Genomic DNA, 13,928 nt, shown 5'->3' with positions numbered 1-13,928 from the left:
GGGCGGTCTGCACCGTCCGTCCTGTCATGACAAGCCCGTAGCAGGTACTGCGACAAGCGTGTGGAGATGGCGGAGCTTGCTAGTAACTCGTACATGTGCTGGAGTATCCATTGCCTGGCGGTAAAGGTTGAGCTAAGACTCGAGTTGAAGTGAATCAATGGTTACGGAGTACGGAATATAGTATAGGCAATTTGTAGTGCCGTTTGTGAGAATATGGAGCCGGGGAATGGAGCCTTATACAGAGTACTAACGGAGCACGGAGTACGGAGTACAGGCAGCAGAATTGCTTCCAAACTGCCGAACCAAAAGTGCACAGTCGCAGCAACGGCACCGGTGATGCGACCTGCAAACGCCGGCCTCACGGATCAAACTATACCTTAGTACTGACCACTAGGTGGTTCCTCGTACCATATCTGTGGAACTACTGTTTCCTTCATTTGTTGGATGCGGCAGCCATAGACTGACACATGCGTCACGCCCCAACCGCAGCATTGCACCGACGCACTCTTGCTATCGTCGCCTCCCGAAAGCAGCCAATGAGAGGCTTCTGGGTGCCGCAATAGGGAAGTGAGTTGCTTCTTCTCCTAACGGCTCCTGGACACGGGCAGGGTCTTTGGAAATAACAACATGCTAGCCTTCAACTGATTCTGGGCGCGTGCTCTGTTGCGACTGGCTCAGAGAATTGCGAATACTCGGACGCGCTGAAAACTAAGGCACTCTCAACTCCTCACTAGCAGTGCTCCCCCAACCACTTGTTTTGCTTGTGCTCTATTGTACTCGTACGGAGCACTGGGCTGAGTCGAGAGCCGAACAGGGTTCTGCCGTGCGTGAGAAGCCAAGTGCGAGTACTTGTCCCATACGCCTACTGCACAGGCAAGGCAAGGTATCCGACAGGGGGGGCGGGGGTGTACATGTATCGTAAGAGAGAGAGCAGCAGCTTGCAGATCCAATAACGTGTGCTCGGTACTGGGCCAAGCCAAGCTCGTTTCCTGCCCTTTCTTTCTTGGCTCAATCTCCTATTTCTGCTTCTCTCGCGGCAGAATTTTGGCTCTCCACCCTCTTTGGATGCGGAATCTGTCGGCTCCTGGCACGGGAAGCCCTTTAGAAGGCATTAGAATGGCAAAAAGAAGGCCGAGTGGTTCGTTGCGGGGGGGCGTGCGTGTGTCTGCGAGACAGGGTTGCCAGGGGTTGGTTGGCTCTTCTGCGATTTGGGGAGTTGGTGGGCGTGCATGCGCAACACATGGCAAAGTATTCGCGACCTGGGCTGCACACGAGCGGATCTTGGTCTGCCCTCGAACTGCCATTTGGGCGGCTGGACGAAGCTAGCAGCCCATTACTAAGTGCTAACGAGTCTCGTGTGCTGGGGGACATGGATATGGCTGGAATAAGGCGGCTTTGGGAGCAGAGCCGGATACGATTTGGCCCTCAAGTGCTGGCATCGCCGTTTCAGATGAGATGCGTCAGATGGATCCTGATACATGAGCGCACCATAAATAGAACCATTGGCAATCTTTGGTCCCGAATCCATCGAGCTGCTAACGGGCGACTACTGCTCGCAAGCGCCTCGTCGACACTTACACAGCTCACCGCCGAAATGCGCCAGGGCATGGATGGGACGTAGGGATGGGCTCAAGACTGTCATGCCGTACCAGCGCAGTTAGCGCTTGTGTGTAGAATCGAATCCAGTGAATTGCAACTGATGCGGTGTGCTACCGGAACCAATAATTGAAACCATCGGATGCTCCGGACGGCCTCAACGCCTAGACAAACGCGTGTCGATGCCATCGATGTTGCATTGATTATTTCCTCGCAGCCGGCAGTTCGAGTGAAACCCGACTCGTGGATTGCCCTCTTCCTGTTTTTTTCGTTTGCAAACCCGATCCACCGAGCAGAAACTCGGCCATCACGAACATCAGGCCACTCTTTTATTACCGACCGTTGCAACTGATTCACGATCCATGGACAGTTGGAGTTGGGGGAAAAAAAAGCAAAAAACTGGCCCGTGGCCCACAATAAGCCCAAAAGTCTATTTATCGACACGCCATTTCGCCCGCGTGCAAGGCGAAAAGCATTGGATGTCACATTTGCGGATTACTGCGAATTGGGAACGCTGTAGAGATATTCCTGTAACCGGCACTGTCGACGGGCGGTGGTTAATATATGGTGCATGCCGTAGGATTTGACAAGTGACCGTCAGCGACGTGATGGAATCATGCTAGCGGTATCAGGCATTTGTGTGCTCTGTGCTCTGGATAGACAAGCAGGTACTTTGTACATGTAGCTGGCGATTTGTGCCACTCCTACGTCCATGCATTCTTTGTGTCTTGTATCACGGCCGGTAGCCTGTACATACTGTACTTGTTGGATGGCGCACATAATCCACATCGCACGGCTGTTGGATGTACGTGCGACGAAGATCGCACGTGTCACGGCAAATGCCATGTGGCCATCTTCGGATAATAACGAGAGGGAGCGAAGGCGAGATTCGGCCGGCATACCTGAGCCACGAACAGCTCGTATGTCGGGAACAGGATAGCCCGGCCACTACTAAGATTAAAGATGCGAAAGAAAAAAAAAACATGGTGCACTCCGTACGCTTGCATGAAGAGTTGCAAGGTACCGCTGCCAATCTGCCAGTAAGGTTAATAAACTTGTGACTAACAAGAACGATTTCCAAGTGTTTCTAAGTCGTTGTGCTCACAAATCCTTTTATTGGGCTGAGGAGAGAGGGAGAAAGAGAAAGAGAAAGAGAGCGACAGAGCGCCTTTCAACGATGCCACCCTGACTCCGTCCATTCAGGCAGTTTCTGGCAATCGACTACCCAACTGCAAGCAAGCAAGCATTCCATTGTCAAGGGACAAGCCGAAGCCCGGCAGTTCAGGAGCAGCCTACTTACAAGCTTTGCAGAAGCGAGCAACCCTCCTTTTCATGCCGTGCAACCACCTCGCGTGTCTATTGGCGCTGCGGCTGCCCTTTTTCGGCTGTGTGAGCCCTTTTGCTCGCCTCGGCAGGCAAATCGTCAAGTCGACTTGTTGAGATAAACGTCATGAGCCGATGCAACTGCGGCATCTTAGTACAGAGCACACGTACGAGTACGAAGACGCGATATGGGTAATACTACCCCCATCCTTCCACCCGAGGCGCAAACAACTGCACACGTACGAGCTACAGCGAAGGGCTGAGATCCAATCGAAGCTCCCTGGCATCCCGTCTCGCACACGCCCCTCCTTCTCCTCTTTTCCCTAGTCCGACAGGGAATACCTCGCTTTTGGGGCTGGCTCGCTTTGCCGGACACCCCGTCATGGCGCCTCGTGGTGCATCTTCACAAAACACGTGGCAAAATGCGATATCCACCAGTTCAAGGTGCCTCCTTTTTCTTTCGTTCTGCCGGCCTCCACCGCCCGTTGGCGGGTCGGACACAGATACCTATTCTCTTACATGCATAGCGGGGCCCGAAGGAGACGAGATGACTGGCTGCAACCACGGCAAACCCTGTCGAGCACAGCCCCCGTTACTGAGTTTCTCCCCTTTGGCACAAAGCAGGTACTTGCCAAGCACCCGCCGTTGACGATTTTTGTCGGGGTTGGCAGCAGCAGATGTTAGCGCCCTTCTTTCCCGCCACGGCCTTGCGTCATGGGATGACATATCCCGCCTAGGTTCAGGCTCGTCAGTGGCATCGACAACTGGAAGCTCCCAATCGAGACACTGTTGATTTGGCTTTTACTTTCCATGGCTTTTCCGTTTCTGAGCGGAGGTTGTAAGATGTTTTCGCCTCTCTACCTATTTCGTATTTTGTTTTTTCGCCATTGCTGTTTGCGAAAGGTGGCGTTCAATAGCTGAGCGAGCAAGCTCTTTACCGATGACGGTTTTTATCGCAGCGCAGAGCAGGGTGGCCCTGGAATTCCAACACCCATCGCGAGAAGAATCTGATTCATTCGCAGCCCACAGCAGCTTACAGCTTGGACCACCGGCCGCCCTGCTCCTCTTTTTGCTTGCTGCAGATGATAACAAATTGAAAATGGCCGTCGTGGAACCACAAACGCCTGTACCCAGGGGAGGTACGAGTACACGCGCTGTCGCGCCTCGGAATTCCAGAATCGAGGCTATCGTTCAAGGTTCTACGGAAAGTGGCAGGATTGTTAGATCTGCCACGTGGAATGCACACATGAAGCCAGGTTTTGCATCTAACGGGAACCCGTGGAAGCCCTTGCAAGGTGCAGAATCATTGTGGCGCCCGTCCACAGCCCACAACAGGCGCATCTTGGAGCCATTGAGAGTCGGTGAGGAGTGTCCATCACGCCCAAACCTTGGCCCGCGCCAGAGCCATTGTCTCAGCGTCAGGATTTCTAGCTCTGCGCCGCCCTCGCCTTTGCCTAGAGCCTCGGTTCGGCTGCCGGGGCATGGCTTTCTTCAATGACAGCGCCCAACGAATCCTACTTGGGCTGGTCGCGAAAGACGGAGAGAATAAGCTCATGGTCAGCTGCTTGGCATATGGCTAAGCAAGCAGTTGGCCATGGATGGATGGCGGCTTACTGCATATTCAACTACCAGCTACTTGTAATGAGAGCGGAGGTCGAGCCAAGGAAATCCATCCATATCCACCGCTGTGCTCGGCCGCAAACGGGCTTTTGGCACGTCACAGCATCGGCCGCTCACTCATACGGCCGATACCCGCCCGGACCCGGCGGAGGCAGGGGTTACACTCGACGCATGACTTCTCGTTCTGGCGATTGAAATCATGCCAGATACCAGCATGCAGGTGTGTGCATACGGGCTTACAAAAGTATTGGGGGATGGCACAGTCACTCTGTGGGGAAACACTGCCGGGGGCGGAGGATTCGCATGCGGAGTTCAGGCCCGAGACACGTTTTTGTTGGCGGCTTCGCTGCCTCGCCTCCTCTCCCGAGATGAGCCAAAAGACGCAAAGAGCTCGCGTGGCAGCAGTACAGTAGCACGGCTGGCCAACCTGTTGGCCGCTCTCCCCGCAGTCATATCACACCAGTACCGTCGACAAGCTTTGCCTTGCTTACATATCCGTCGATTGACAGACGACCGATAGGATGATGGCACTCTTCTCCACTGATGCGACATGCCGCATCCATCTTTTCGATTCCCGAGAGGGTTGGTTGACAACGAAAAGGGTTCCCAGTGGCAAGCGAATTGTGACAAGATGGGATAACGCCCGCTCGGGTATGCTCTCCAAGGTGGCAGAATGGTTTCGTTTACTAGCTACGCCAAGTGGCAAGTCGCGAGCCAAAGTTGGGTTTCGAAGCTTGTTCCTGTTGACAATAGCCTCGGCCTCGACATCCGCATTCCTGTGCAAAACGCCCAGCCGTCGGATAAGAACGAATGGCGAATTGATCCATTGCATCCGATTGCCTGCCTCTGGTATCAGTCACACGATGCGTGATTCACCAAGGTGGCAATGTTGTATGCAGCTTCGTCTTCACAAAGCACATTAGGTAAAAGTGACCTACCCTACAACTCTTGCGTTTCCGAGAGAAATCCGACTCCGACTGCGATGTGGTTGATGCGCCGTGCACCCCGAGAAATGCATACATGTATGTAACCAATTCATTACATGCCTTTACCTGACTCTAGCGCGGAAAGAATATCGGGGAGAATCCAAGCCCGACTCTACCAGCCTTGGCATTAGTACTAGCTACCGCATGCCTGTCGCATTTCAACACCCAAATACGAGCTCGGAGCCGCAGGGTCTTTTCAGCCCGTCAATGGGACAATAGGGCGCGAGCTGCAACACGCCATGGCTTCGACGCGAGGACAGAATTGTGCCCATGGGCCAGGCTAGCCCGCGGCATGGGATGCAAACAAGCTGCGCAGGCAGGCTTACCACGCCGTCTGCAACTGAGTCGTACGAACTGGGCAATTATCAGATCCGGGAGGTAGAGTGCTCCGTACTCTGTACACGCGGCAGCAGGAGATGAGCTTAAGATCTTGCGCTCCGGGTTCTTGGCAGATCGGCAAAAAAGAAACGATCTGATACTTAAGGCTTAGCTAGCCTCTGCCTGGCGCGCAACGTGGTAATAAGCCCGCGTCTTCCAAGTAAGCGCAATCTGACATGCCCGAACATACTTTACTGTTATAGTAGAGTGGCAGACAGGCTCCCAACGTGCGCCTCGGATGGCGGTGCTCAATCGCAGTCCGAGCATCCTCCTGAAACATCGCCAAGTACGGGTACTGGCCAAAAGGAGCAATTGCGACTAATAAACTGCGGGAACAGATAGGGCTGGGCTCGTCACACCGCTGCAAGATGATCATCTCATCTATTTAGCAGTAGCACACGCACTCGAGATGGCACGCGTTGATCGTGCTATAGGTATTCTCTGTTGATTAGCAAGTGATTGCCCAGGTGCATGGTGTATAAGTGATCCCGGGGCGCCCCTCTTGTGACATCTTCAGGGGAAAATATGAAGCTGTCCCTGGGTGAACAAGGAACACGGGCAATGATGCCGCTTGCTCCGCGCCTCTCCTGATTTTCTTTCTTCAGTATTCCGGGTGGCCCCCTTTGACTGTCCAAACGACTCCAACAGTTGCCGGGCCCTGTTTCGTTTCAGCTGCCGCTCGCTCCGAAAATCCCTAAATAGCCTCCCTGAGCAGCTGTGATTTTAGGGTTCCGAGTATTTTCTTTCATGAACCAAGCTTGACGCCTTCGGTCATCGCCTCTGCCCTCTACTTGCGCACGTCCACCAAGAAACGGCAACGAATATACGCGAGCTAGTTTCAATTGAAGCTTTTCATTTCATCTTCATTCGCCTTTTTAAAAACCATCCTTGTCTTGCTTACCACCTATTTCGTCCTTGCCGAAAAATAGGGAACAAGAAGAGGAGGAGGAGGAAAAAATAACCTGCCTCTGGTATTTGCTTGAGCCGGAGATATACCGGATTCCGACGACGACATACGGATTACTCGTGGGCTTATGCTGCTATCGATTTTCTGCAGGGAGACGCAGAGAGTGAGACTTATTCCCGGAAAAGGCATACCCCAGATTATCGCAGAAAGCCAAGGCAACGGCTCCCAGCCAACCACGAGAGAGCGTGCATGGTCATAAAGGTGAATAATGTGATTCCCTCTTTGTCCGTTCTTCCTATCATATCACATCACACCCCGGCATATATCATATCGCCATGATCCTCCTTGCCCCTAACAGCGCAAACTTGCGTCCGCTTCTAGAAGAGCCATGGACGGCAGCTGCACACCCTCCTCATTGGCCCGTCCAGATGAAGAATGGGGCGTCTCCCTGTGGCCACATGACAATGTGAAACCCATCCAACTAGCTTCATGGGGCGTCTCTGGCTAATGCGAATATGGCTGATAAGAGGCAAGACCCAGACAATAAACTCTCCAGGCTTGTACAGGAATGTCCCAGCCCATCACGCATAGACAAACCGACGACGACGCCCTCTAGCAAGTCTCAATTGGCAAGTCCAAAACCCGCGGCGAGCTGAAACAAAAAAGGTCAAAGGCCAGGGACAAAGCCGGATAATCATTCGGACATCGCGAAGCTGGTCCAAGTTTGCTTCATCACGGCGTCACCGATTTTGCACCGCTTCTTTTTACCCCGGCTCCCCCTCTCAGCTACCACCACTTGCGCGGTACGAGTACTAGGTAGCTTCGGTAGGTGGCAAATGTTTCTACTCGTACTTGGTCTCTCTCCTCTCTTTTCTTCTTAGTCCGGCGCACCCTCCTCCAGCCCTCTACCCGTTTTTGGAATACCTTGAGAAAAAGGAAGAAAAAGGCTGTGTGATGGGGTGGTCCCCTTGTGGGCACTATCTCCAGTCACTAGCTGGCCCTTTTTTTTTTTTTTTTATGTTTTTTTTCTCCGTTGGCGGTGAAGTCGCCATGACGGGTCGAAACACATATCAAATCACATTTGTCACATTAGGGAAACCTGCTGCTAATTGCTGCTACCCTGGAAAGACGTGCATGAACCTTCAATTTACTAGGAGCACGCCGTTTACTCAATGGCGGAATACGGAGTCGTTCTATGCCCGCCAGAAGAGTAAAGAGTAAAAATCTCCTGCGCCATAGGGCTCAGATGACGACGGTGGTTCGGATAGTCACCGAACGCCTCTTGCGAAAGAGAGAAGAAAGAAGGCAATTGGAAGCATTGCGACAAGGGGGTTTGGGGGGCGGAAGAGGGCAAGAAAAGCTCGTCCCAGGGAAGACCTGGTTAGTGCCTTGGTCGATCATTGGGATCCAGACGCAGTTTTCCCCCTTCTTCGTTCGTCCTGTTCCCTCGCTGGTATGACACAAGTGCAACATGCTAGCCTCTGTGCTCGGGACATTTGTCTCTTTGAAAAGCGCAAGCCCGGCTCTCCACGCCAGGACGTGTACTCGTGCTAGCAGCGTTCTTACCGCTACTGCGCAAGTACCAGGGTCAGCTGGCCCCACGGCAGAGCTGGGCAATGCAAAATGGATGATGCTGGTCGTTGTTCTCGAAAGCAGCCAGCACGCACAGCGGCCCGGCGCTTGGGAAGCCAAGAGTCGCTCCATGGCACGCAAGTGGCGTGTGCTAGTACTGTACGAGTGCCTCATAAGGGTCTTGGGGACGGCATTGGGGGGGCATGAAGTGAAGCATGCGTTTCTCTGATGCTGATGCTGATGCTGATGCTGCTGATACAGTAGAGCTGATAGTGATGATCACGGTGACGATGACGATGCTATCCCGTCAAAGCAAAGCCCTTTGCCGCTTGGAGAAGTTGCTCCTTGCTTGCTGCTCTTGTCACCGGCATTAGCACCGCATCCGGTTCCTCTACTGGTGCTACCTCTGTACAGTACTTGTACGAGTATGAACCGATTGCTGCCTCTCTTCGCCCTTGTCCCCGTACCCTTTACCCTTTACCCTGTACCCTGCAACCCTGCACCCTGCACAAGTATCTGTATGTATGTGCGTGCGTGCCACGAGCACAGCGCCAAAACCAGACACTGGCCTTGCTTTCTTCCCACAAAAACGTGGTTCTTGTGGGACTTGCAGAAGTGCGACGACTCGTCAGTTGTCGCCTCACAGCAAATGTAATAAACGGGTCGTTTTGTGGACCTGTTCCTGCTGGCGCCGCCCCGCTGCATCAATTGCTTGTGTCTGTCCATGTCCATGGGGGGGTTGATGTTCTTTTTTTTTTTTTCTTCACAGTTTCAAGCTCGGTTTAGTGCATACCCACATCCCGCCCTCTTCCCAAGTCCAAGTCCAAGTCCCAAGTCCAAGTCCAAGAGCCAGTTTTGGCGACAAAATCGATACATGTACGCCATTGCCTGCGGCCTTGTACATGTAACTCGTACTTGGATCCTGCATTGCATTGCATTGTCTGTCTGTCTGTCAGTCTTGTCTGTCCACAGAAACGCAGACTCGCACACACATACTCGTACTTGGCAGGAGTTTCCGCGGTCGAAACACAGCCCGTCAGTCCGAGTTCGTTCCTCTCTCTGTCTCCCTCATCTCGCCTGCGCCGTCCCACTGCCTCCTTCTCCTCTCGCCATCTGATCAATCCCAATATCCTCCAAAAGATGAAAGAGACGCATTGAAGCCAAAGCAACGCAGCCTTGACATGACGCTCGGCTTCTCCCGGGCCTTGTTCTCCTTGTCGAAGCTCCCTCAATCTCCCCCATCAGCCCATTTGGTCGCTGCACGGGCTCTCGGAGGGGCCAGCGAAGTACCTGGTACGCCAGCCCGCGCTAGAGACCCCAGGCTCATGCGCTGGAGCCACCCCCCCTCCAGCATAACCCCCCGTTCCACAGCGCGCGAGGGTGCAGCGTCCGTCCCCCTGCACTGCAAAGTACCCTCTACCCGTCCATGTACCTTCTTCTGCCAGGCCTGTTTTCAGCGTACACACCCCCAAAGGAGTTCTAAGGTCACCATTGATCTTTTTTTATTCAAATCTCCCCAAACTTTCTAACTCTTTTCTCTTGTTCCCACAGATGGCCGCCTTTTTGTCGCAACCTCTAAACACAATCGTCGAGCCTCTGCCTCCTTCATCGAGACAGCAACCCGACCGAACTCAGTCTCTCACGAGCGTCTCGCGAGCCCCAGCACCATCACCGTCTCCAGCACCAGCAGAGCGTCGCTTCGAGGCCACCAAATCTCCACCTCCAGTCTCACAGTCACGCCGCCACGCCAGCTCCGTCTCGATAGGCTCATCATCACTGCCACGCCACCAGCGGACCACGAGCAGCATCCTCTCACGTGCGGCTGCCGCCTTGGATAGAACGCAGAGCGTCATTGCCAGCATCTCAGAGCCCGTCATCCGGAACCGCCAGTCCAACCCGACGCTTGCTCGCCTCTCGCTCACTGCGCCCTCGCATCAATTGAGGGACGAGCCCGCAAGCCCTGACCGGCCAACCGCCTTCAACTACCCGAGCAGCCAGTCTTTGCTGTCCAACCCGGGAGACGGCAAGCAGTCGTCCTTTTCATCCGCCCAGCACTCTCCCACCCTGCCTTCTACTGGCCTGTCCTCTGAATCCTCATCTCCAAACAAAATGCATCAGACATCCTCGCGCTTGTTGCGCATGACCGACGATGACCGGCCTTTCACAAGAGTATGTTTCATCTCACTTGACGCTCATCTCACTTACTCTTACCCTCACCCTCACCCTCCCCTCCCCTTCTCTCCCCTGTAGCTACCACTGCTGCTACTACAACTACTACTACTCATTTCAAGACAAGCCGTTTTGCACGCATCACTTTGTAGACAGACTGGGCCGTTGGCGATCTTCTGTCGTCAATATCCCCCCATGTCTTTCCCCTTCATCAATCCTTTTTTCGCAACTCCGTGCTTTTATGCCTCTAACACGAGATACAGGATTTCAAGGATCTCTTCTCCACACTGATTGTCAGCCTTCTGCCTCTTGGTTCCCACAGAGTGCGGTTGACCAAGGTGGACTACACTTTTCTGTCCGAGGATGCTATTAACAACCTGGGATCGCTCAAGTTCTCCCAGTCCAACCGCATGCCTGACCCCAAGGATCCCTCAAGAATCGTCACCACCACAACCACGACCACCTTTTCCATGGCCAAGGACATGGCTCGCTCAATCTGCCAAAGATTTGTCGAGGCCCGCTTCATTGAGTCTGCTGACGGAAAGATGCAGCCAGTCTACAACATGAAGGGCTCAGTGTGGCAGCTAACGGCCAAGGGCGTTGCAATTCTGGATCGATTTTGCTCTAGGAACGGCATTCAGCAGAAGCAAGTCGCCGAGCTAGTCAGCCTCCACTGCTGCTCTCTCGTCATTCTGGAGAGGGAGCAGCACAGCGACAAGATCCTCAGCGACCGAGGCACTGTCGAAGTCATCTTTCGCCGATTTGTCGGTTCCGAGGCCCGCAATGTCAAGCCCAACGTGGCTGCAGCCGACTCGGACTCCCTGCACGATTATGAGGATGGCCTCACGGGTGTCAAGATGGCCAATGAGCGTCGGGTAAACGGAAAGGTGCACAAGGATACCTTTACCGGCAAGGCCACCTCGGATTGGCTGGTGGACTGCTGCACCATTGTGGACAAGCGAGAGGCCATTGAGATTGCGTCCCTCTTCGTCGAGTTTGAGTTGATAGATACTGTGGTCCAGGACAGATCGTTCATGCTGCAGAACCCCGGCTGTCATCTGTTCCAACCGACCAAGTATGCTGTCTACCAAATCTCGCAACGAGGAAAGGACGTGATCAACGGCACCAGCTCGCGCGGCCGCCCATCCGAGAGCGAGGCTGGCACTGGCTCACAGCGCAACGGCGTCGTTCGCGACTCCAACACGCAGCGTCTCGAGAAGATCCTCAACGACCCCGCCCTCCGCCTCCTGTTCCGCGAGAACCTGAGGGAAACGCACTGCGAGGAGAACCTTTCCTTCTACAAGGACGTCAACGACTTTGTCACAAACTGTAAGACGGCCATCCGACAAGCCGAGGCCAACCCCTCCAACAATTCCATGGATATCATCAAGGAGATTATGGCCCAAGCCTACGGCATCTACAACGCCTTCCTGGCTCCGGGCTCGCCTTGCGAACTCAACATTGACCACCAGCTGCGAAATAACTTGGCGACGAGAATGACCAAGGCCGTTGGCCAGGAGAATGGCATGATTGAGACGTTGCAAGAGGTCACTTCGCTATTTGAAAACGCGCAAAACGCCGTCTTCAAGTTGATGGCTAGTGTGAGTACTCCCTGCCTGCAAAATTTTCACCCCTCTTTATTTGCTAACAATGCCATCACAGGACTCCGTACCCAAGTTTCTGCGCAACGCCAAGTATGAGCAGCAGCTGCAAAACTTTAACCTTGACGGCTCTTCACGAGGTGTCGAGCGGAGCCTGAGTCGCTCCAACCGAAAGTAATGGGCCTTCCAAGGCGCATGCTCACGACGGATGATAGGCGTGTTAACCAACACGGCCTTTCACGATTGCGACGATTCACCGGCATATGACTCGATATTTTTTCCGCATATTTTTTTTTCCTCTTGTTAATTTCCCTATTTGTTCCAGGGTTGACTATATTTTGCTTTGTCAAAGGGCGGCACGACTTGATACCTACTAGATTTCTGCTCTCATATCTGCATCGAACCGGTGTTCATAGTGTCATTTGCCACTTTTTTTTTCTGTTTTTGTTTTGCTCTCATTTGTTTTTCCTCCCCTCTTTCCCGCTCTCAACATGTTCGTACACATCTTGTACGTACGACATGCCGCATTTTGTCTCAGCTTTGATTTCACCGCCAGGATGGATTCTTAATGGTTGCTACGACCGGTTGAGTTTTTTTTCTTGATTTTTATTTTTGATTTGGACAAAAGAGAAAAAAAGAAGCAAGAGTGGAAGGCGTTTAAGGAAACCTGGTATAGAAGAGAGGTCGCATGGCAACGAATACGGCACAACATGGCGGCTTGTTTAGTGTGTACTCGTTTTGATCTATTTTGCAGTTGACTTTGCATTTCTGACAAAGGGGTGTATTGGTCGGAATTTGGGGGAGGGTGATTTGCGGCCGTGATGAAAGGATGGCTTCGGGCTGGTCTGCGCGAATCGGTATCGACGCGCTCTACATTACCGAGGCAGGGAGATAATCGTGTCGCCTGTACGGGCCTGTGGTGGAATTCGAGACACTGCGACGGCAACGGCAATGGGCGTCAACGATGGACAATTGCGAGAGCCTGCCGGCACAATGTATGTTTGAGTACCATGTATGTATGCTACACTACGGTCCCCAAGGACTGCGATGAAACGAGAAATAAAGGCAATAAGCCCGAGTCAAAATTCCCATGACTAGGAAATAAAAATGCATCAAACCCGCACGCGTCAAGAGTTCCAAGGATTGCGCCATAGCGTGAAAGTGAATGTTTTTCTTCGTCGTTTGTTTGCCTTGGGAATGTAGGAAAATGAGAGGCTGGGGCGGGCGGTTGCGGCAACTGAGGCAACGTGATGGAAGAACTGGCATGATGGGTAATTTGCTTTCGGCGGGCAGAGGAATGCGGGAAGGAGGACGATCGTCGCATTTGCTGGAGTTGAAGCATTCGCGAGGGGGCTGGACAGCCGACGAAGACGATGGGAAGGGAGAGAAATGTCTGAGGCGCAGAAATGGCGAGTGTTTGTCTGCAGTATGTGGGATATGCCATCTCTTAAGTTGGTTCTTCTTCGTTTGACATGCTGCGAGTACTATTTTTGTTTTTTTTTTTCCCTCTCTGCTTTTGGATTGTTGGCTAGCATGTCTTGGACGCAGACGGGCGAATTTTTTTTGCCTCACATTTCGAGAGAGCTTTGGAATATGTTTTTTGTTTTGTTTCGTTTCTGTTTCTGATGCGGGCACTTTTTTGCGCGTGATGATTCTATGGCTTCGTCCCCTCGCCTCGAGCATTATATAAACCCCCCGTTGAGATGGCTTCGAGTCCTTTCTTTTCTCTCTCTCTCTCTCCATCATTCGCATCAGCTTCACATTCGCTTTTCTCGT

The 13,928-nt window shown here is 53.0% G+C and overlaps 1 protein-coding gene across 1 annotated transcript; it reads left to right on the top strand.

Annotated features, from left to right (window-relative positions):
• Nucleotides 1-9,933: 9,933 nt before the first annotated feature.
• Nucleotides 9,934-12,330, top strand: Triagg1_7624 (uncharacterized protein; the record flags this gene model as incomplete). The annotated part of the gene is made up of 3 exons (XM_062902380.1): nt 9,934-10,551; nt 10,815-12,152; nt 12,214-12,330. The coding sequence occupies 3 exons, from the start codon at nt 9,934-9,936 to the stop codon at nt 12,328-12,330; spliced, it is 2,073 nt and encodes a 690-aa protein (XP_062753449.1).
• Nucleotides 12,331-13,928: the final 1,598 nt, after the last annotated feature.

The sequence above is a fragment of the Trichoderma aggressivum genome (assembly GCF_033847375.1).
Source record: "Trichoderma aggressivum f. europaeum strain CBS 100526 chromosome Unknown scaffold_034, whole genome shotgun sequence".
Taxonomy (NCBI): Eukaryota; Fungi; Ascomycota; class Sordariomycetes; order Hypocreales; family Hypocreaceae; genus Trichoderma; species Trichoderma aggressivum.
This window is presented reverse-complemented; position numbering and strand designations above follow the sequence as displayed.